At 45.0% G+C, this 24,811-nt stretch overlaps 1 protein-coding gene across 2 annotated transcripts in view; it reads left to right on the top strand.

Annotated features, from left to right (window-relative positions):
* ALPK2 (alpha kinase 2) overlaps positions 1-24,811 on the top strand; it is a 144,065-nt gene that overhangs the window by 33,932 nt on the left and 85,322 nt on the right. For both annotated transcript variants that reach the window (XM_075587205.1, XM_075587214.1), the window contains exon 2: positions 7,089-8,742. In XM_075587205.1, coding sequence (XP_075443320.1) covers positions 7,300-8,742 — 1,443 coding nt within the window. In that variant the 5' untranslated portion in view covers positions 7,089-7,299. The remainder of the gene's footprint in view (positions 1-7,088; positions 8,743-24,811) is intronic.

Genomic DNA, 24,811 nt, shown 5'->3' with positions numbered 1-24,811 from the left:
ACACACACACACACACACACACACACACACACACACACACACACACACACACACACACACACACACACACACACACACACACACACTCACACACCTTATCACGCTGGCAAAACGAGGTGCTGCATGAGCTGTGTAGCACAGCGCCACCTAATGGCGACAAGAAACATTGCAGCTACCAACTGCTTTTCTCTCTGCTCCTGGCAAAATCACCGCCCACCACCTGCGCCCCCTCTAAACAATCTTGCGTTCCCACACGGGGGCACCCCACCCAGTTTGTGCACCGTTGACGTAGGCAATCGTGAGCTGTTAGCCATCAAGATGGCTTTGGAGGAATGGAGGTATTTACTCGAGGGTACCGAAAATCTGGAAACCATTCTCACCGACCATAAGAACCTTCTCTACATTAAAGGCGCTCGCCGCGTGGGGTTGTGACAAACAAGATGGTCTCTTTTCTTCTCTCATTTCAATTTCGTGATTTCTTATTTACCCGGTTCAAAAAATATGAAGGCAGACACTCTCTCCCGCCAATTTCTCGTGGAAGACAAAATCAATGATCAAGAGGAAACCATACTCCCTCCATCTTGTATAATCTCTGCCAATACCTTTGACCCTTTGGAAGACATCGTACAAAGCCAGTTGGACGTTCCTGATGGTCTCCAAGTCCCAGAGGGGTGTCTCTTCACCACACCACCTTATCGTAGGAAGGTACTGGAATGGGGTAATTTTTCTAAAAGTTCTGGATACCCAGGCACTAAAAGAACCATCAATCTCCTGGAATGGACCTTTTGGTGGCCAGGTATGCACAAGGACATAAAGGGATTTGTCTCTGCACGTTCCACCTGTGCCCAGAACAAGACACCTCGTGACAGGCCTCCTGGATTGCTACAACTTGTCCCAATCCCAGATCACCCAGGGACCCACCTCTACATGGACTTCATCGGACCTGTGTCAAAAGGTCAGAACACCATTTTGGTAGTGGTCGATCGCTTCTCCAAGCAGGCCCACTTCACACCTTTCAAGGGCCTACCCAACGCTACCAAATTGTCCGAAATATTTATTAAGGGGGTGTTCCGTTTACATGGGGTTCCCCAGGTCATTGTGTCAGATAGATGATCCCAATTTATCTCAAAGTTTTGGCGGGCCTTCTGCAAGCAACAAGGGATCTCACTGCACTTTTCTTCTGGCTATCACCCTCAGACCAATGGTCAAATGGAGCGAACAAATCAAACACTTGAATAATTCATCCATTGCTTCGTCTCGGATACCCAAGACAACTGGATGGATCTTTTGCCTTGGGCTGAGTTTTCCCACAATAATTTGCGCAACTAATCAACCCAAGATTCACCTTTTTTCATCAACTTCGGCTTTCACCCCTCTGCTCTCCCCACTGCAGAATCCGGATCCGGGGTACCGCCAGCAGATAATAGGATCCTGCTTCTTCAAGACTCCCGGGCTAAGATTTAGGAGAATCTCAAAAGGGCAGTCTTGTGACGATCCAGGGGATTCATTCCCCTTCCTTAGCTTCCCCTGTCCCATCTCCTGTTAAACCTTCTACCCTGTCCCACTCCTGTCCCGTTCCTTCTACCTCTCTCCCAATTCCTCAGCGCATGCCTCGCAGACCTCGCGCATCCACGCGGTCCCCCAGCCCCTGCAATAGCGCTCCCTGCTCTCAGTCACCCGTTGCACCCACGAGCAATACCTTGTCATCCTTGGCGGTCCCCTCCGCTCCTCTGCCTTCCTCCTGCATGGTTCCCGCATCGCGGCACTCCGAGTGCCTGGTGACGCTGCCTGTGCACGCGCCCCCTCCGCTCACGCAGGGCGCGCGCACACGCTCCTCCTCCGGGCTCTGTCCGCCCTTCTACATCCTCCTCCCGGTCCCTGCAGGCCATCTCACTCTCCCAGCCTGTGCGTGCACATCCTCAATTTACAGAGGGCGCGCACACGTTCCTTTTCTCTACCTTGCCACAACCCTGATTCCTCCTCCCAATCTCCGCTGGTTACTCCCCTGATTGCCCCCTCTGTCTCCTCCTCTCTTATTCCTGGCCTATCCCTATCTTCTCCCACTTCTCTCTCTGCTCCTCCCCTCTCTGTCATTGGTGCACCCTCCTTTATAATCCCTGTCTGTCCACTTCTTCCTCGCTCTGCATAGTTCCTGTTTCCCTGTGTGCTGACCTATGCTGTGCTCTCTCTGTGTCCCTGCTGTATCCTGCTCCTGTGTTTTACCTTTGGATTTTCCTGGCTTTGACCCTGCTTGCTCTGACGACTCTGCTCTCTGTACCCCTTTCAACCTTGCTACGCTCTCTACCACATTGCTCTCTGGAATCCTTGGACCTGGCTTTGTACCCCGATGACTCTACCTTCTGGAACCCTTGGACATTGGCACACGGACACGACTATCCTCTCGCATACTATTAAGGACATTGCAAGTATTACTAACTACTCTTTCAACAGGCCCAGCAACGTTATACCACACTCCAGGCTTGCTCCCACTGCTGTGGGTGTGTGGTGTAATACCTTTCCCACCTCAGTACTAGGGTCTTGCCAGGTCTGCGGGCATACAGGCGTGACAAGTCTCTCTGCAGAAAAGGCAAGCCGACCAACATCGTCGCAAAACACCTGCGTACAACCCGGGACAAAAGGTTTGGTTGTCTACAAGAAACATCTGTTTAAAGGTTCCCACGGATAAATTGGCACCCATGTATATTGGACCATTTCCCATGATCGAGAAGGTCAACCCGGTGGCCTTCCACCTTCGGTTGCCAGCCTCAATGAAAATCCCCTCTGTGTTCCATTCATCTCTTCTCAAACCCTTCATGCAGGAGCCTCAGTCTCCAGCTTCGTGGCCCCGCCTGAACCCCTCTTGGTTGAGGGACAGCAGGAGTACGAAGTACAGGCCATCTTGGATTCCAGGCTCTCCCGTGGTAAGATTCAGTACCTGGTTCATTGGAGGGGTTTCGGCCCCGAAGAGCGTTTTTGGGTACCTAACGACCAACTATACGCCCCTAAACATCTTCGGGTCTTTCATTACAAGTTCCCCTCCAAACCATCCCTGGGACGTCCGGAGGCCGCCCCTGAAGGGGGGGGGGACTGTGAGGATTGTCCATTGGGGCCACCCACGGCATGCACCCCATGATGGGACAGGTGATGCGCGCTATGTTACTAAGTTGGGGGACACCGCACATCCCGCGCTTGGGCCCCGCCCCTGTGACGCATCCCTTGACAAAGCGGCTGACACACACCACTCTACCAGGCTTGGGGACACCGCATGGATCTCACTCAGGCTCCAACCCGTGACGTCACGGGTAAGGTGCACCACACACAGGCTACGCGCAGGCACCGCACTACCACAGCCACACGAGGGGTTAACTTCATCTACAATTTCTATTCAGCTGCACTTCTCCCCGCCCGTGCCTATCAGTGGAATGCATATTTCTAGGGGGCGGCTTTCATTCGTTACCTTGCACCTGCGTGCTGCCTTTCCATTGGCTGCCTGCCCTGTAAATACTCAGCCAGCCCTCCTATTCACTGGCTGAGCATAAACCCTGTTTATGTACTTGAGTTTGCCTCAAACACCTTGCTGTCTTGCGTATCCTGTTTTGACCTCAGCTTGTATCTGGACCTTTGCCACTGTGACCCTTGACCTCGGATTGCTATTGGACTTCTACCTTCTTTACTCCTTGACCCCGGCACCGCACGATGACTATCTGACTTCTCCAATCCCTGACCACGGTGAGTATAGACGACCATTCTGTTCTATCCTATCCTGACCCAGCTACACGACCTTACTCTGCACTCCGGACGCGGTCTCACGGTTGGAGGTCAGTGTATTCCAACATCCCCACCTCAGCCTCGCGGTCCCATCCTGTTTGTGGTGAGCACTCGTTACAGTAACATTGACTATTGTTACAGTTTGCATCTCAACCTGCTGTGAACATTGGCGACAAATTATCACAAACAGGAAAGTGTTGTGTAATGGTGTTCCCCCCCCCCCCCAATCACAAATAGGGGCCATTACTAGGTATGTGGTGCATATACCTGCTGGTAACAAGAGGGCTGAGTCGTCCACGATGACTTTGGGACACAGGAACAGGCTTCTGGGGTACATACCCCACAAAGATGATCTCCCACGGTAGAACTTGTATCTCTCCCCCCAGTAAGGTCACGCACCAGACAGGAGGTATATTGCAAACAGGAACGGTTTATTACTACACACTTTGCAGTAACACAACAGCTACTCAGCAGTCTTCTGCCGGATACAGTCTCTTTAGATCAGCTCTCACTGGAGATGGTCCCTGGACCGTCACTACAGGCTAAGGGCACCCACAGCCATCCTAACTCTTCCCCACCTCCCTAACGGAGGCAAAGATATGGGTTCACACTCACTCCTCCCCGCAAAGAAGAGCACATGGGTAGGACCCAATCTCAGGCTCCCAGTCATGTGACCTGCCTTCCGCAGAGGGAAGGAACAACCTCCTAAATTTAGGGCGGTCCTGTCCTTAAGTACAGCCAGAAGGCGGGCACCCCGTTGTCAAAGCTACAACAGGATGTACCACCCGCTGCTGTCACTCAAGTGCAGCACATAAGGTGAAGGGGAAACCCCCCATGATGACTACTGGCAAGCCTGTTGTACCAGGGCTTACTGCCAGGAAAAGAACAGATTAGTAGTCAGGGGTGACCCTGCTACAGTTGCAAAGATCTTATACTGCTTGGGAAGTGCCCTAAAGCAGGGGTGTGCAAACTGGGGGGTGCCAGATAATCTGCGGGGATTGCGGGGTTTACAGAGGCCCCGCGCGCTGCCCGAAAGCACTTTAATGAAATGCCGGGGAAGCGGTGAAGGCCTCTGCAAACTGACCTTACCTTGGCTCAGACGGCTTCTGGAGACACGTTGCCATGGCAACGTGATGTCAAATGATGCAGCAGGGTCATGACGTCCAGAACACTTGAGCCAAGGTAAAGGGAGGGGTGGGCTCGGAGAGGGGAACAGCCGGCAGAGGGGCGCACGGGAAAAAGATTGCACTCCCTGCTATATAAATCAAAGTGCTCAATATATTAAAACTCATTAAAAATGGCATTAAGAGTTTATTTATTTTTTTATGCAGTAATGTAAGTATTATCTACTCCTCCTACAGAACTGATTTTTTTTTTTAAACACACAGGTAGGATATTGAATGTTTTGCTCGTTTAAAAGGCATCAGTAATATACTGTTAAAACACACTCTATAGTTTGTGGATTTAGAGATGTGCAAGTGTGCAAATTTAGACGAACAAATGTTACTAATGCAGCAGGGTCCCCCCTGACTACTAATCTGCCCTTCTCCTGGCAGTAAGCCCTGTACAGCAGGTCTGCCAGTAGTCATCTTAGGGTTTTACCCTTTCACTGGTGCTGCCCCTGAGTGTCAGAGGAGGCAGTGACAGCATGCCTGAGATTGCCCAATCCTGGGACAGACCTGGTGCCCTCTCCTGGCTGTACTTAAGGACAGACACCGTCCACCTTCATAGGTCCTTCCCCCTCTGAGAAAGGCAGGTCACACAACTGGGAGCCTGAGATGGGGGCCTTCCCATATGCTCTTCCCTCCGGGGTAGAGTGAGTGTGGACCATACCTCTGCTAGGGAGGTGGGGAAGAGCTAGGATGACTGCGGGTGCCCTTGGCCTGTAGTGATGGTCCAGGGACCATCATCCGGTGAATCCTGGGAGACTGTATTGGGCAGATCCTGCCTTTTTGCTGTTACTGCAGAGTATAGTAATAAACCTGTTCCTGTTTGCAATATACCTCCTGCCTGGTGCGTGACCTTACTGGGGAGGAGAGTTAATAAGTTCTACCATGGGACATCACCTTCAGTTCCTGGCGCCTATGGCAGATGGAGGCGCTGCACTGCTAAGGAGATACATGGGGTATGAACCCCAGAAGCCTGTTCCTATGTCCCCAGTACCATCGACGGACGACTCAGCCCTCCTGTTGTCAGCAGGTATATGCACCACACACCCTGTGCCCCTATCTGTGATTGGGTGGGGAAAACACCGTTACACTAATGGTACTTACCAATTCTTAGAAGCAAAACAGGTGTTGCTTTTCTCCGGTTTATAATTTCATGGTGCAGTAGATATCAAAGCACCTGGCCAACTTTGCCAGTTTGGGCTGCTTGCCTTTATTTTTCCTTTCTCCGCTTGATGTCAAATAGTGTTCTTGTTTGTCAAATCTTCCAATAATTTGACAAATTTATTGGAAAAAGTTTTTATTATAAAATCATCATTATCATGTGTCCATGAAATAATGATTTTAAACATTGTACGATCACTTTCCCTGATCCATGCAACTCTAGAATTGGTACTGCAATCCTTAGATATGAGATATTAAAAACAGTGTGTACTGTATATTTTCCATGATATTTGGTATTGTTCTTTTTATTGGTAGGGCTTTCAAACATTTGCCCACATGTTAAGGATATGTTCTAAAAGATTAATAATAACAGTATAATACTGTTTGGCTGAGTGTCTTACTTTGCTGCAACTCCAATATACGGTATGTTAGTATATGAGCTCCATAGTCTATAAAATTAGCCATGTTTTCTGCATAATTTTATCTCTGGTTTATAGTTCCTTTTTTCAGATAAACTTCAGCTGTGTTTTATTTTTATTTTTTCTCTGATAACGAGTCAAATTGGGGTTCCAAAATACTTCCATTTTGTAGGGAGGTAAAATAAAACTGTATCTCCCACCCAATCAATTGCTGGTTTTATGACAGTTATATTCATGTTGAAAGTAATTAACGCAGCGAAATATGTCACATCTGACTATTATGTAAAGCAGACGTATCCAACTCCAGTCGTCAAGGCCCACCAACAGGTCAGGTTTTAATAATATCCCTGCTTCAGCAGAAGTGACTCAATCATTGACCATTAACGGAGCCACTGATTTAGCCACCTGTGTTGAAGCAGAGCTATCCTTAAAAAATGACCTTGTGGTGACATTTGATGACTGGAGTTGGCCACCCCTGATCTAAAGCATGGAATTCATAACGTATTTCCTGACGTCAACGTCTGAACTACTGTACTAAAAAAACTTTTTTGACTGAAATTTTGTGTTTTAGATTATTCTCTAGGAGGAACTAAAAGATATGAATCACAGCACCAGCAACCTTGTTGGGACTCACATCAGACCATTTTTTAAATGTTGTTCTACAATTGAAAAGACAATATCAATATTTTACAACCCGACATTTACGATAAACAGAGCGTGAGGAAAACTCGGACAATCACAGACGTTGATGTGTCCTTGTAACAAAAGGAATTCTGGGACGTATGGAGGGAGTTTCAGATGTGATTGGCCCCAGTTCTTACCACCCACAAGAAGCTGAAACTCCTGAAGAGCACATTATGGTAATTCAAGAATCATCCCTTCTACACGGGCACACACCAAATGTTCAGAGCTCAAAATGCATCACAAAGATAAAAAACATAGCCGAACAGCAAAACAATCCATATAAACTCAACATGGAAAAATGTGAACAACATTTGATTACGGATGAAGAAACCATCATAACAGAACATTCCAAATCAGCTCTAAACCCAATTAAAACACATAAGGTTGAGGCTTTAATAACAAGTGGAAGGAACAGCAAACATCAAAATGGTGACTTGCAAATGCCCAACAAAATACCAAGTACATTCACGTGTCATACAAGCAACATGAATCATCTTTACTGTACGCGGCATGGATCTAAATATTGTTGCAGTGTTATAGAGCCAAATTGGGATAAAAAACTAACCATCGCAGAGGAAATCTTTGACGTTTATCTCAACTATATGGAATGTTCTGATGTCATGACAGATTATGCCAATGGAATCTGGCATTATGATGTGCTAGGCAATGACCCTGTAATTTTACTGGAAAGGGATCAGGATGATGAGACAAAAGCAAGCAAGGATTTCCTAGATGAGCGTGATCACTCCCTCAGTGACATGACCTGTTTGAATGAAGTGTCAAATAACACTCTAGCTATGGATGCCATCACTGGCCTCTGTGTCAATCAGTCAGAACCCACAGAAGTAGCAGTAAAAAGAGAAGTCTCCAGGGACAGTCTAAGAGCTTTACAAACAGAGATGGTTCATACAGTGGGACACCACCAGGATGAAACGTCCAATGTGAAAAACAAAGAGAGATGTAAACTGCCTTTAGTTGCAGCAGCCATCCAAAAAACCAATGCTGGAATTGAAGAAGAAAACAAAGAAAACAAAGAAAACAACCTCAGTGGAGATGTTTCTATTCATGGTAAGCAGAGTAAGGATAATACCTTTGTGGAATGGTTTCCTGCTAATGGATTAGATAATACAGTCAAAGTAAAAGGTCTGAAAGCAATGACAGACGAATCAATGGCATACTCTCCTATGCATACATGCTCACAAGTAAAGGAAGAAAGTGGAACACAGTTACCGGAAGAAAAAACGGGTGTACTTGCTGACATGGACTGTCCTGGAAATTCTACAGAGCATTGCCAAAAGGAATTAAACCAACATTGCTTGAAAAATGTCCCTGACACATGTAATAATGATACTGAAAGCAACAGACTTCTTCACTATGAAGAAGAAAATAAATGTTATGCTCAGAAGAAAGCAACAGAAAAAATGCAAGCATTTTCTAAACTTCTCCTAAAACAGGTGGATACAAATGGTCATTGTAACGTGGAATGTCCATCTGATTATTGTGAGGAAAACAAAGAATCAAATGAAAATGCAGCACTTACAGTAAGATATTGTTTTAGTGTGTGTGTGTGTGTGTGTGTGTGTGTGTGTGTGTGTGTGTGTGTGTGTGTGTGTGTGTGTGTGTGTGTGTGTGTGTGTGTGTGTGTGTGTGTGTGTGTGTGTGTGTGTGTGTGTGTGTGTGTGTGTGTGTGTGTGTGTGTGTGTGTGTGTGTGTGTGTGACAAAGGAATACTCTGTTCCTGTAAATAATTCTCAAGATGCCATGTATACAGCAATGAGTGACAGCTACTGCTGTGAAGGAAAACTGGTTTTAAAAAGTGTCAGATAAATAGCAAGTGTTCCTAAATATAGAAAAGGCTCATAATAGCTTGAGACCCTAGTGGGGTTCAGGACAGCTGTATAGAGAAATCTGATCTATACACATGCACACATTTTATAGAACATATATTCTCTTGAATAGGAAATGTTGTAGGCCCTTTATTACATGAATACATTTTATGTTGATTTGTCAAAAGTGGCCTACTCTTTTAACTTGTGTGTAATGTACAAGTGTTTATGCACTGGCACCTAGTCAAATATTTCACTTTATTTGGATACTTTACTGTATATACTGTATTGTAAAACAAAATATGGTTGTGCAAACTCACATAGGTATTGCATGTTAAAGGGAGGATGAATCTGGTAAAATATAGTAAATGCAATTGACATTCTTATTCAGATGTTTGAATCACAGGCTTACAGGGGCCTTAAAATGTGACTCATACCCAGAGGCTGAACTAAGAACTAAGAACAGAACCGGGCATAGCGATACTCCACTGACCTTGGGACCTGAGACTTCCAACTACTTGAGTCTCTTGAGTCTCCGGTTCATTAGCACGTTAGTTAGGATAGGGCTGGAAGGTCATACATCTTTTCCATGATATAGTCCAGGGGGGTGCCCCCTGCCTGCTCTCCCCCCACCTGTTTACGTTCTCTCTGGCATTCGGCAGCGTAATTTGACATCACAACGTAATTTGACGCCACATTGTCATGGAAACACATCGCCAGAAGCCGGCTGGTAAGAGGGAGTTACAGAGGCCTCGTTATCTCCTCATCATTTAAATAAAATGTTGTGGGAAAGAGCATAGGGCCTCCGTAAGCACCCCCCCCCCATTTGAGCACCCCTGATATAGTCTATAGTAAATCAGAGGTTACCCACCTTCTCCTGCATAAGGAACAAGAAACAATTTATTCATGATAACAAACATCTCAGTATGCATACAGATTTGATGACACCACTCTGCCCACATACAAACTTTTGCTATGGACCAAATTATCCAGCTTACTCACACAAGCACAGAGTATCATGCATACAGAACATGTCAAACGTAGCAATACACACAGACAAAGCCTCCGCAAAGCACATGTATAACCACCATAACACACATAAAACATCTGAAACTGAGCCTTCTCAATACATGGACACAGAGACTTCCCAATCTAGGTGCAGAGTCTTCCTGACATATTGTACGCACAGGCTTCCTAACACCCACAGGGCCTAAACATGCACGTAGAGCCTTTATAACACTTGTACACTGATCCTCTCCAACACAAACACAGAGTGTTCCTAATGCACACACACAGCTTACCTAAAAAAGCACACTATGGGTCTGAGCAACTGTGCCTTACCAACATACATGCAGAGACTGTTCATTACACAGACACGCCATGATTTAGTCACTTACTGTAACTGGCTATCTCACTTTACCCTATACACACACACACACACACACACATCCTATCAGTGCAAAAGTAGTGCAAATCTGGGCAAAAAAGTGCCCCACATGTATCATGTTAAAACATCCTATCGCCTTGACACATATAGCAATACCTCATATGTGACATACCCCGTTTACCCAGGCCCCTATTTCAACCTGGGCCTGGGGCAGCAAATTTTGTAGCAGTGGCCCCACTCTCTTCCCAACAACAATTAAACTGATTACCCGGGGAGAGCACGGGGCTCTGGAAAAGTCTCTTACCTCCTCCTTCTGCTTCGACCTCCTCCTTCTGCAGCGTCACATGGCATCCCGTTGTCAATGAAACACGTCGCCACGTGACGTTGCGGTGTAATTTGACGCCATGATGCTGCAGAAGATGGTGGGCGATGCTGCAGAAGGAGGGCAGCAAAATAGTAAGTGGCAGCATTTAGGTGGCCAACTTCCAAAACCGGGCCTAGACACACCCCATAGTCTCTTCCACCACATACAGCCTCTGCACTGGCACACAGAGCTTTCTCAACACAGACTAATCATTATAAACATGCTTATCCGTGACAAAGTGCTAAGACATTTCTCGAAACGTGTACAATACCAGACATTGCAGCCACAGAGGAACTGAGTTACACAAAAGAGCTCCAAGCGGTGAAAATTAGCGTAAAACAGGAGAGGACCAGTGGTAAGAGTGCAGGAATTTGCTAGAACGGCAATCTGTGATGCCGCCCACGGAGACTCCCAGACCTCACATCGCTCAGACTCTGCAAGACACCTCGCAGGCTTCATAATTGACTAACTATTTGCCAGAAGCTGAAACACTGTAAGTGCATTAGGTTACTTTGTTTCCTACATTTCTAAATATACTACACCAGTGATTTTCAACCGGGGTTCTGCAGCCGCCAGGGGGTGGGGGAGCCGTGACAATTCTTCCAGCTGCCCCAGGCCCAGCGGCACGTCGGCACCCCCACATAGCAGTGACCCGGTGGGTCCCGAGCTCAGCAGCAGCCGCCCGTTCGCTGCTATCCTTCCTCTCCCTGCCGGCGCCGGAAGTCATGTCAAATTCCGGCTGACAGGGGGGAGAGGGAGGAACAGGGAAGAGCGTGCGCGCACGATGGCAGCTCACTTAAAGTGAGAGATGTGTGTGTGCCTGTGTCACTGTCAGTGAGAGTGACAGTGTCAGTCTCAGTGTCCGTCGCCAGTTCTGATCTCAATTCCATTGAGGTAAAAAAAACTCCGAGTTCAGCGCGGCTGCACCTTCAGCGGGAAGTTGAGTATTGGGCCCAGCCCCATTGAGGGGCGGTGCTTACACGCACAGCGTACGCCGAGGTGTGCGCTGTAGCAGTGACTGGGACCGCAGCCTTAGGCTGAGTCCACGCTGCTGCTGAGCTCGCTCATGTTTGGAGAACGGTGATGTCACCAGCTCTCCAAGCATTAGCGATCGCTGTCCTGCCACATTTTTAGAGCAGGAGCGGGAGGCGTGGCTATTATGGGAGGGGGGGGGTGTCATTGGCTGTATAGGGGCTGTCTGCGTTTCTGTGTGTGTCTGTCTCTCTCCCCCCCATTGCTCTCTCTCTCCCCCCCATTGCACTCTCTCCCCCTTGATTTCTCTCCCCCTCTCTCACCCTTCCCCTCTCTCTCTCCCCCCTTGCTTTCTATCCCCCTCTCTCACCCTTCTCCCCCCTCTCTCTCTCCCTTCTCCCCCTCTCTCTCTCCCTTCTCCCCCCTCTCTCCTCCCCCTTCTCCCCCCTCTATCTCCCCCTTCCCCTCTCTCTCTCCCCCTTGCTTTCTCTCCCTCTCTCTCTCACCTTTCCCCTCTCTCTCTCCCCCCTTGCTTTCTCTCCCCCTCTCTCTCCCTTCTCCCTCCTCTCTCTCTCCCTTCTTCCCCTCTCTCTCCCCCTTCTCTCTCCCTTTTCCCCCCTCTCTCTCTCCCTTCTCCCCCTTCTCTCTCTCTACCCTTCTCCTCCTTCTATCTCTCCCTTCTCCCCCCCTCTCTCTCCCTTCTCCCCTCTCCCCCCTCTCTCCCCCTTCCCCCCCCCTCTCTTCCCCTTCTCCCCCCTCTATCTCCACCTTCTCCCCCCCTCTCTCTCCCTCTTCTCCCCCCTCTCTCTCTCCTTCTCCCCCCTCTCTGTCGCTCCCTTCTCCCCCTGTCTCTCTCTCTCCCTTCTTCCCCCCCCCCCCTTCAACTTCTCTCTGCTCCCTCTCGGCTAAAAAGCGACCCTGCTCTCAGCACCAAAGTATCTCTCCCTTGTCTTCCGAAGCACAACGCTTGGGAGAGCGTGTGTGCACACGCATGAGCGCGCGAGCACAGCGGGAGAAGGGATGTCGGGTGCAACGGGGGGGGGGGGCGGAGGATGGGGGGCGAGAAATGGGGGTCAGAGTTGGGGTTTCCCAGAATCTCAAAATCGAATTCTGGGGTTCCCTAACTAAAGGTTGAAAATCACTGTACTACACTATGAGGATCTCTCTGTCTGTGCTTCTTCTTTTCAGTTATTACTTTTAATTGCCAGCGTGGGAAAAGATTTCAAAGAAGCAGCACAGAGGGAATCCCTCAGAAGAAAATAACACTGAACTTTGTTTTAAAAAAATGAACAAAATTGAGCAATTACACACAATTTTGAATACAGAGAGAAAAAAGGTTCACCATTCTATAGCAGGCTGCTGCATATAGGATACATGGCAAACCATTATTTACATTTTATACAGCAGTATTCTATTTGCAGTTTATCATTTACTGTTTTAATGTATTACTAGTGGTGTGGTTGAAACTACTATCAGTACATATAAATATTGGGAATATTACATCCAGAAATATATATTACATATCTCAGAACATTGTATCTACAGTATAAAATACTTTGAGCACTTCTGTCTTTTTAATCATTAAAAACCACCTGAACACTCAAGTGCAGGCTTCAAGCCGCAAGTGCAGGCCTCCAAATGCAGGCTTCAAGCCTTAAGTGCAGGCCTCCAAATGCTGGCTTCAAGCCGCAAGTGCAGGCCTCCAGTGCAGGCTTCAAGCCACAAGTGCAGGCCTCCAAATTCAGGCCTCCAGTGCAGGATTCAAGCCTTAAGTGCAGGCCTACAAATGCAGGCCTCCAAGTGCAGGCCTCCAGTGCATGCTTTAAGCCGCAAGTGCAGGCCTCCAAATGCAGGCCTCAGGTGCTGGCAGCCCGTGGGTCAAATGCGACTCGCGAAGGGTCTTGAAGCGGCCCTTGTACTCTCTGCTCCTGCTAGTTTCTTACTAATTGTATAGGCAGCTAAAGGCAATTTTTCACACTGAAACTCACTTGTAAGTAAGTAAATAAGTAATGGCAATATATATGGTACAGGTGTTAAATACATGCTAAATATGGAAATATAATAATGTTCAAGTCTTTAAATGTAATTAAAATGACATTACATTAAGCTTATAGCCCTTCTACTCCTAACTGTTTTTTTTTTTATCTGGCCCGAATTGGAGAACTGGTTGAAGAGTCCATCTCAAGTGGGTGTTCTTTGTCATAGTCAAATTAGCTATGACCAGACGGGGGTAGGCATGCATCTTTTTTTTTTGTATGTAGTCACCTAAATAAATAGTTCCCAAACTTCTCCTGTACGAAGAATATTAAACTCTTTACTAATGATAAGAAAGATTAGTGCAAATAATTATCTACCCTACATACACATAAAGCTCCTCGTGGACAGAAACATTGAAACAAATAATTTGCCCTTAGTATGCACAGTATGTACCGTATATCTTTATTTACATTATATAGTGCCATTAAGGTACATTATTTATTTATCAAATGTTTTGAAGTAATACATTGAGATTTACCTCTAGAATCCGAATAGGTCCTGGGCATAGAGTTATAATGACAAATACATGGTTACAAATACACAGTTACATTAAGTGAACAGGGTATACATTATATACAATAAATTGCATGCACAGTTAAGATAATATATGTTATAGGCGTATGTAACAGTTACAGACCAGATTAAAATGTAAAACAGCTTTACAGTGGCGGCCGATCTGAGTCTAAGTCGGCTAGATCCGCGGCTTTCAGATTATGCCGGTTAGGTGCGTTTTTTTGTCGTTTTCGCCGGAGTGAACTGCGTTATTTTCGCGCTCGTGATATTAGCATTTTATTCTCGCTGTCTGCAATACTGCAATGCCGTGTAAAAACTCAGGGGGGCGTTTGAGAGCTGTTGTCTTGGAAGTCTAATACCTTCGCGGTTCAACCTACGTCAGTACACCTTCTGTGTGTGCGCGCACAGTAATTGTAAATTTGCATATTTAAAGTATACATGCATTTGCAGTGCTGTGCTGCTGTACAGTATGTCTCATTTGAAAATTGTTGAAACGCATAGGCGTGTACAGTACTGTAACAGTGTCACATTTCTGCATATACAGCGCTCTCCCCTCGCTCAGGATAATTAACTGCACTGCAGGGTATTTCAACTTCTTATCTTCTGTTTTCCTGGAACCAGGGTCACGAATGATGTATGATTAGTTCCAGTAAGCTTAACTCGTGTCTCACCTCTTCCAAAGCACAAACAAGTCCTTTTCTCTTTCTTAATTTTATTGAGGGAAAATCACAGGGAGATAGGTGCTTGTAGATGTAATGTAGATAGAGAGTGCTTCTCTGTTTGAAGTGCAGTGTATCAATGATGAGACAGTGTAAAACAAAAAGGCCTTGCTGGGGCAAATAGGCAGCTACTCACTCAGAGTCCAGGGTAAAAAGGAAGTGCCAGTGTATTCTGGGTAGCAAGATAGCCTGGGGACAGACCATCTGTCAGCAAGGCAGAGGGGGAGAGGGCAGACTAACCCATTCTGACGGAAAGGCTGAGGTTGCTGTAGCAACTCACTGGCATAATGCAGAGACAGGGATCGCAACACTGTGTCTAACACACAAGCACTGTGAGTGCACAGAGCAAAAAACATGCAGCTGGAATGAGAACCTGACAAGCAGAAACTGCAAAGGAAAGCGGGGGGTGAAACAGAAATGTGGTTCTTGTTCCATGACATCTGTGCAATGCAGTACATCTCTCCCACACCATTCCTTTGAACATGTGTCTGGTTTCAATCACATTCCTGCTTGACAGCAGGAATTTACTGCGCATGCGCCTGTAACTTCGCCCACCACTGCTTGCTTGCCTGAGTGAGTGACCAAAAAATTTTTTTACATTTCTTTTTTATTGTAATTTTTTTTTCTCCACAAGCCTGCCAAAACCATCTTACTGTATTACGATATTCAATCTGTGCTGTAGCTTTTGACTGCGACACTGTGTGTTTGACTGCACATGGTTGATTTGTGTGCTTTTTACGTACTGTATTTGGGGGTGTATTATTATGATGAACTGCCTTTTGAAATTAAAGTATGTCTTTAGCTTTGAACTTCATGCAGCTGTATCTGTAGCCCCCTCCCCCACGAACGCTAGCTCAAGGATTTGAAATTCCACCAAGTCGTTAATTTTCTGAATCTTGCCATTGTTTTCTTAATCCGTCCATAGCCGAGCTTCAAAGCCTCACTGCACCTGCGTGTAATTCTCTTTGAGATGGGAGATAGCTACTTACTGCGCATGAGTCACCCAACCCCCCCCCCCCTCTCCACAGAGTCGTTAATTTTCTGAATCTTGCCATTGTGTTTTTAATCCGTCCATAGCTGAGCTTCAAAGCCTCACTGCGCCTGCGTGTAATTCTCTTTGAGATGGAAGCTATCTGCTTACTGCGAATGAGTCACCCAACCCCCCCCTCTCCACAGAGTCGTTAATTTTCTGAATCTTGCCATTGTGTTTTTAATCCGTCCATAGCCGAGCTTCAAAGCCTCACTGCGCCTGCGTGTAATTCTCTTTGAGATGGGAATTTTGAGGCTTTGTTTACGGCAATGATTTGAAAAATCCCTTCTCGAATTTTATTTGCACAGAGCATCACCTCTCTATGCGCCTGTGTGTAATCCTCTTTCGGATGGGAGCTAGTTTATTCCTGCTCATGCCTGTAACTTTTAACTGTTATTTTATCCACACGCCTGCAAAAACAATCTTGATATTACAATATTAAATCTGTGCGTTTGCCTGCACATGGTTGATTTGTGTGCTTTTTTTGTACTGTATCTGGGGGGTGTAGGGATCAAATTACAGTATTATGATGAACTGCCTTTTGAAAGTACTGTACTCTACAGTACAGTACTGTATGTTATTTCTTTGAACTGCTGCACGACTAATCCTTCATCCCTCCCCCACGCACACACAAACTCTTATCGACTCTGCTCACTGCGCCTGCGTGTACTCTAATCCTTTTAGAGATGGGAGCTTGCTGCTTACTGCACATGAGTCACCCAACCCCCTCTCTCCACAGAGTCATTAATTTTCTGAAGTTAGTTAGTCATTGTGTTTTTAATCCGTGCCTAGCCGATTGTCAATCGCCTCACACTGCCTGCGTGTACTCTAATCCTTTTAGAGATGGGAGCTTGCTGCTTACTGTGCATGAGTCACCCAACCCCCTCTCACCACAGAGTCATTAATTTTCTGAAGTTAGTTAGTCATTGTGTTTTTAGTCCGTCCCTAGCCGATCGTCAATCGCCTCACACTGCCTGCGTGTACTCTAATCCTTTTAGAGATGGGAGCTTGCTTCTTACTGCGCATGAGTCACCCAACCCCCTCTCTCCACAGAGTCATTAATTTTCTGAAGTTAGTTAGTCATTGTGTTTTTAATCCGTCCCTAGCCGAGCGTCAATCGCCTCACACTGTCTGCGTGTACTCTAATCCTTTTAGAGATGGGAGCTTGCTGCTTACTGCGCATGAGTCACCCAACCCCCTCTCTCCACAGTCATTCATTTTCTGAATATTGCCATTGTGTAATCCTCTTTGAGATGGGAGCTAGCTGATTAATGCACATGACTTTGAGGCTTAGTTTACGGTAACGCTTTGGAAAATCCCTTCTCGATTTTGAAATGTAAATCTGATTTGCACAGCATTGTGAGAATTGAGAGTTAAAAAAAAACATTAACAGATTAATGTTGTTTTGTCATTCATTCTTATTCATTGGTGTACTGAAGGGGTGGGGGGGGGGTTGTGGTTGTTGTCAATGATTATGATTAGCAGGAATGTAAATAAATTTTCATTTTATTTTATCAGGAACCAAAAAATACAAATATAAAAATAATCATGAATAATACATAATGCTGTCTTTATTAAGTTCTTCTGGCAGATTGAAATTGGATAATCATTTAGAAAACATTTGTAAAACATGGGGAAACATGAATAATGCACATTTATAAGAATATTATTTAATAATATATACTGTAATCTATAATATATATATAGTAATATTATTTTTTCCGTCTTTATCTTGTTCCTCATTCTGTGTACAGTACAGTAGTTCATTGAGAGAGGAGAGGTTTTGTGTACATCATTACTGCTGTTTATATACTGTACATTTGACTGTACAAGCAGATTAGACTGGACACAACACCCCACCTCCCCAAGGCCACCCTTTTTCCAGAAACGACAAGAAAACAAAAAATTAGTGCAGTTATGTGTGTACTGTATTATGGCATTGTGTGATGTGTACTGTAGTACTACTGTACATGGCTGGTGCTGCTTTCTCTGAAAAAAAAATTGAGCAGTTAGTAGGCAGTTATTGTAGTACTGTCAAACTAGTCTACTGTATACTGGAACTACTGTATACTCTGACTACTGTTAAATACTACAGTATGTACTGTAACCTGATGGCTGATGCTGCTCTCTGTAAAGAAAAAACTGTAACTACTGTATACTCTGACTATTGGGAAAGAAAAAATCTGTGCCATACTTACCTGTATCATACTGTACTTACAATACTACAGCACAGTACTACTTTCCTGATGCTTGCCCATTACGCGCGATCACAATGGGCAACACAGTGGCAATATGGTCTATATATTTATTGCAGCGTTCCACGGTGAGTACATCGTTCCAAAAATTCATTATGCCTTTCAACAACTCGTCCTTTTTGGAGGGTTTCGCCACTTTCTGGATATGGTCCTTCAGCTGATGCCAGACCATTTCGATCGGATTGAAGTCTGGCGATCTGTCATTGGAAAAAAAGGACAATTAGTTTAAGAGATACAGTACACAGTACAAACAGTGGGGAAAAAAATGAGACATGGTCTACTGCACTTACTCCGCTGGTGTCTTCACCCAGTTGATACCACGCTCAAGGATATGCGCTGTTGATGCGGTGTGCTTTGGATCGTTGTCCTGGTAGAAGCGGTGACCATTGGGGAACTCGCGTGTGATATATTGCACTATCTCAGGGACAATGTTGTCTTGGAAGAAAGCTTTATTCATGATTCCTATAGCAAGAAAGGAAAAGTGCTCAAAAAACTGCACAATAGTACAGTACAGTGCATACATTAAAGCTACACTAGTAAAGTACAGTGCATAAGGCTACATTATATTTGATATATTTTACCTTCAAAGATGACAATGCATCCTGGTCCACGCCTAGAGATGGCACCCCACACATGCAGCTTCACGGGGTGTTTTGGCCGCGGCTTCAAAGATATGCATCCTTTTTTGTGAAATGCAAAGCTTGCAAATCTCTCCAGCGACACAGTAGACTCATCAGTGAAAATGCAATCCTGGAAAGTTTCCCCACTGTCGATCCATGCCTGGGTCTGGACCACTCTTTTGATTTTGTTTGCGTCCCTTATCATGGGGTACGCTCTGTAATGAAAAGGAATAAATAATTTTAGTGGTACAGTACAGTTTCCTAAACAACACTTTTACCTCCTGTACTGTCCAGTACTAACCTCACACGTCCATATTTCCATCCAATGCTGCGTCTCATCTTCTTTATGCTGGTCTCGGATACAGTGAGATTGTGATTTTCCTGCAGAGTGTTTTTGACCCTTAATGCACTCTTCTCATCATTCTCCTCACTTATTTTGTCCACCAGAAGAGTTGTCTCCCTACAATGTAAAGAAAAACATTCCGGTAAGTAAAAATATTAGAGACAGTAGATCAACAGGATACAATATATTGTTCTATTAATATGCAGCAATATAAAACTGTTGTAATATAAATATAAATATACAAAATATACACAGTATACTGTTGTAATATAAATATACAAAATATATACAGTATACTGTTGTAATATAAACATACAAAATATATATACTGTTGTAATATAAATATAACTATACAAAATATATATACTGTTGTAATATAAATATAAATATACAAAATATTTTTGGATCTACATTTTTAAAAGAGTTATAAATATACTTACGCGTTAGTTACCCTTGGTGCCCTTTTGCGTTCTCGTTTTTTTCCGTGTGCATGATAGCTCACGGTGGTTGCTGACACAACGAGGCCAGAAGTATCTAACCAACGTTGGATAGCAGCAATTCGGTTTCCGCTCGTGTACATCTCCTTAATTCGCATGCTGAGATCCTTGGAAATCTTTTTAACAACCATTGCTGCGAGTAGAAAGAAATACAAACACAAGAATGTATATTCGATGTTTAGTCGATGTGTATTCAATGTGCAGTGAATCCACAACATGGATGGTATATTTATACGGTAATGACTCACATTAGAGTACACCCACTTTCAACACCTGTACCTCGCTGCCATGCATAAAAGGTTACACACTTTGCATAGCCCACCACTCGATGATCTTTATCTGAACTTGCCCTTGTCCAGATACTGCATTGTGCCACCTGCTTCCATTGAGCAACCCCGATTCTACGGACGCAGGAACCTATTCGCCTCTGCCGTGCCTGTCAGGCAGAAAAAGCGAAAGGCGGTTGCCGTTTCCACGCCAAGGCAAAAGCGACAGGCTAAGGCCAATAAAGAAAACCTTCTGCTGACCCCAAAGGCTAAGGGTTTTCATAGACGTCAGCCTTATTATGTCAAGAAGATATACGGTGATGTACTGTCAACGCAAAACGATTGGCAGCCAACCCATCGAACCCGCAGACCACTTCCTCACATACGCTTCGACGACTCTGTCGCCGCTGTCCCGGAAATCTTCAGCCCGTCTTCTCCACCCCTCGTCCTCGACGCTGCCGCCGTCCTCCCGGAAACCCACAGGCTATCCTCTCCAGTTCTATCCGACGACGCTGCCTCTGAAATCCATGGGTCACCTTCTCCTTTGCTCTTAGACGACTCTGCTTCTCGGCCGGAAATCCAAAGGTCACTTTCTCCATCCCTCTTCGACGACGCTGCCGCTTCTCCTCTACCGGATATCCACAGGTCACCTCCTCCACCCTTCTTCGACGTCGCTGCCGCTTCTCTCCATGGAACCCCCATCTCATCTTCCGTTGCACCCATCCACCAAGATTTCCACATGCCATGCACGAGAAGCAGCTCGTTAGACCGGATGCTGAATGGGATAACTGTGGATCTCCCCGGGAACTCTATTGTGCTAGCAAAGATAGATTTGCTTCTGGAGACCATGCTAAATGTGGAGCAACGGATGCTACATATGGATCAACGGATGGATCGACAGATGGAGAAGATAGAGGCTGACATAGCGGGTATACATAATTTGCTCAGTGTTAATGCCCCTGTTTCCCCGACGCTAGGGGGTGACATGGATGTGATGAATGGGACCTTCGACCCCCTTCCATCACCAAGCGCACCCCCTCCACCAGAAGATGTAGTGTACATGTATGCCGTTGAGGAGGACATGACAACCCCATCAAGACCACGCCAGGAGACAACACGGCAACCAAGACCATAGGAAAGCTTCCTCCCAGACAACGTACCATTGCCCGTCGCCTCAAGCACACCCGCTCCCAAAAGACCTATATTCGCTCGCATCGATACGGTGCCCGACATCACCCTGTGAGATCTGCCACCGGCGCTCAGGGAGAAGTATAGGGTGAAGAGTGCTGGTGCACCCCGCAAGTATGCCTTGTTACTTTTTAAGCACCATGTTCCCTACTCGTTGTACTGCTACTGGGCCTTCAAAGTGAACTACGAAGGAAATCGCGTAAAAAATGCGCTTCCTGCCAATTTGAGAAAGAACATTCTGGATTAAAAGCGGCGCTTTTATCCAATTACAGATCCTGTAATGAAAGGCGTTCGAGACTGCATTAATGGCGTTTTGCGCCATGCAAGGAATCGGCCATGGACGGACAATGTGGAGGACTTTCTAGTTTAATCACGGGAATTGTATGACCATACTGTTGTGCTGAACTGTGCTGTACATGTTTTGACCTGCTGTACTTAAATAAAGGAGATGTTTTGACCTGCTGTACTGTATTTAACTTACTGTTTTAACTTGCTGTACACACACAGGACCTGCACAATTCCAGTCCCTGAGGGCCGCAAATAGGCACAGTTTTCAAGGTTGTCCTAAAAACCGGGCCTGTCTGCTGCCCTCAAGGACTGTAGTGGTGCAGGACTGACTGACTGTTTTGCACACCATCCCACTGTACTGTACTGTATACTGTATGTTTCTTTAATAAAGGAGATGTTGAGTTTTGTATACTGCATTTTATGAATAAAGATTTTTTTTAATCACAGGTAAGACCATACTGTTGTGCTGAACTGTATTGTACATGTTTTGACCTGCTGTACTTAAATAAAGGAGATGTTGTTGTGTGTTTTTTAACTTGTATTTATACATAAATGTTTTAACAATTCCAGTCGCTGAGGGCCGCAAACAGGCATGGTTTTCAAGGTTGTCCTGAAAACCGGGCCTGTCTGCTGCCCTCGAGGACTGTACTGGTGCAGACTGTTTTGCAGACCATCCCACTGTATATGTTTTGACTTTAATAAAGGAGATGTTGGGTTTTGTATATTTTATGAATAAAGAATTTGTTTTTAAAACATGTGACTGTAAACCATACTGACTGACTGTAAATGTTTTTACTTTCTATACATAAATAAATGTTTTCACTACTGTAGCAGTAAACCATACACCTCTTGATGTTTTGAATTGCTGTGCACTTAAAATGTTTCTACATTGTACAGTATTTGTAAATAAATGTTTTTGTACTTACTCCACCAATAAAAGAACATGTTTATTTGTTTTACATTGTTCCATTGGCTCCTTTGCTACTGTAACAAAATACAGTGTTTCTAGATTGTCGAGGCATACTGTACTGCAATGTATACTGTAGACATGCTCAGTATACTGTAAGAGTATAAAAAAAATAGAAGACACATACTGTACTACAAGAAAAAACACAAAAGCGCACCAAGATGAGAGATAGATATTGTATTAGCAACAAATAATAAAATTAGTAACTTACATATAAAATTTCTTTAATAATCCCCGATTCTGGTGTCTATCACAGGAGTAGGGCATCACATAGGAAGTATGAAGGGTAATCTCAGTTCTGAGAGATCAGACCCGCGCGCTGGGGCTGTCTCTGTTCACTCTCCTGTCCTCCACGTGTGGTAGCGTGGTGCAGAGTGTAGCACACATGTGCAGGAACTGGGGCCTTCAATAGGTGTCCTTAGGATGCCTGTCCGTTTTTGATAGCATAGAAACGATCGGAAATAAGCAGGAATGGTACACTTGAGTGTGTACTGGTGGTGGGTAGTAAAACCGCCAGCCACAACAGTCGCGACGCGTTTCGTTTAACAAAGTAAACTTCTTCAGGCTATATCTGGGACACCTGTTTAGAGGTCCTTTATAGGTCTAATTCTGTGCGTCATTGGTTAATACCTAATGGCTGCATGGCCAATCAGGCTCATATACTGATAGGGGCGGGCCACAATAGGAAGACCTCCCTGTTAGTGCAGTTAGTGGGGGAAAAAAAAAAAAGGGCTTATAAAATGAATAAAAACCACTGTAATGATAAAGTAGCTAAAAAAATCAGATAAAAAACAGATAAAAAAGGTATTAGACCAATGTTTGTATCAAATTGCAGTATGCATGGTTTCACCTCAAAAAAGGGGTTAATTCCACATAGTCGTTCAAGCCCCCCGGGTACTTGGATTGGAGGGTAAATATCCAGAATTGCTCCCTTTTTGCAATCTGAAGATCTATGTTACCAGCCCGTACATTAGTTGTTATATGTTCGATGCCCATATATTTTTTCCCACTTTTTCTTCAATTCTTCCCCTCCCCCCACCCACCTTTCCATTTGTTCTATTTTCCATATTTTAAAAGTTATTTATATGTCATTTAATGTTATTAATGTTGTTATCCAGTATGCACATATACTTTGTTTTTTATGCTACTACTATGCATATTTTATTGCACTTGACTATTTGGGACACATGATTTTGGCTCCCCTTTAAGGTCTGTTTACCTTTCTATTTACACTTATATATATACTCAATTAGTGTAATTCATTACTGGATTAAATGCACTAACAGGGAGGTCTTCCTATTGTGGCCCGCCCCTATCAGTATATGAGCCTGATTGGCCATGCAGCCATTAGGTATTAACCAATGACGCACAGAATTAGACCTATAAAGGACCCCTAAACAGGTGTCCCAGATATAGCCTGAAGAAGTTTACTTTGTTAAACGAAACGCGTCGCGACTGTTGTGGCTGGCGGTTTTACTACCCACCACCAGTACACACTCAAGTGTACCATTCCTGCTTATTTCCGATTGTTTCTATGCTATCAAAAACGGACAGGCATCCTAAGGACACCTATTGAAGGCCCCGGTTCCTGCACATGTGTGCTACACTCTGCACCACGCTACCACACGTGGAGGACAGGAGAGTGAACAGAGACAGCCCCAGTGCGCGGGTCTGATCTCTCAGAACTGAGATTACCCTTCATACTTCCTATGTGATGCCCTACTCCTGTGATAGACACCAGAATCGGGGATTATTAAAGAAATTTTATATGTAAGTTACTAATTTTATTATTTGTTGCTAATACAATATCTATCTCTCATCTTGGTGCGCTTTTGTGTTTTTTCTTGTTTTGCTGATATTGGTATCACCATCGGGGTTCCGGTGGAGACCACATTTGGAGGTGGGGGAGACACCTCATAAACACAGAAGCAGCAAGAAAACTGAGAGGGACCAACACTCCAAGTTTAAAGAGCCAGAGCGCGGACTGAACTTTTCATTACACATACTGTACTGTACTGTATGTACTGGCACTGTAATACATGTAGAATAAATGCATAGTTTTTATTTTTCGGTTTATTACACAGTATACTGAATATAAAAAAAGTATTGTATACTGTACGGCCGGAAAACATCAGCATACTGTACTGTTTCAGGTACAGTATTCTATCCTAATCAATAACAATGGCCACTAAACTGTAGACTCCGGTACGTGGCTTTTAAAATCTGATTCAGCAATGTGCAGGCTTTGTTACACAAAGCGATATTATCCATCGAAATCCCTCCATTAGCCGCTTTCTTTTCTGAGGAAAAACAAAAAGAAAAGTTTTACTGTAATGGTC

Source organism: Ascaphus truei, chromosome 1 (genome assembly GCF_040206685.1).
Source record: "Ascaphus truei isolate aAscTru1 chromosome 1, aAscTru1.hap1, whole genome shotgun sequence".
NCBI classification, from domain to species: domain Eukaryota; kingdom Metazoa; phylum Chordata; class Amphibia; order Anura; family Ascaphidae; genus Ascaphus; species Ascaphus truei.
Note: the sequence above shows the minus strand (reverse complement) of the source record. Positions and strands in the feature narration are given on the sequence as shown.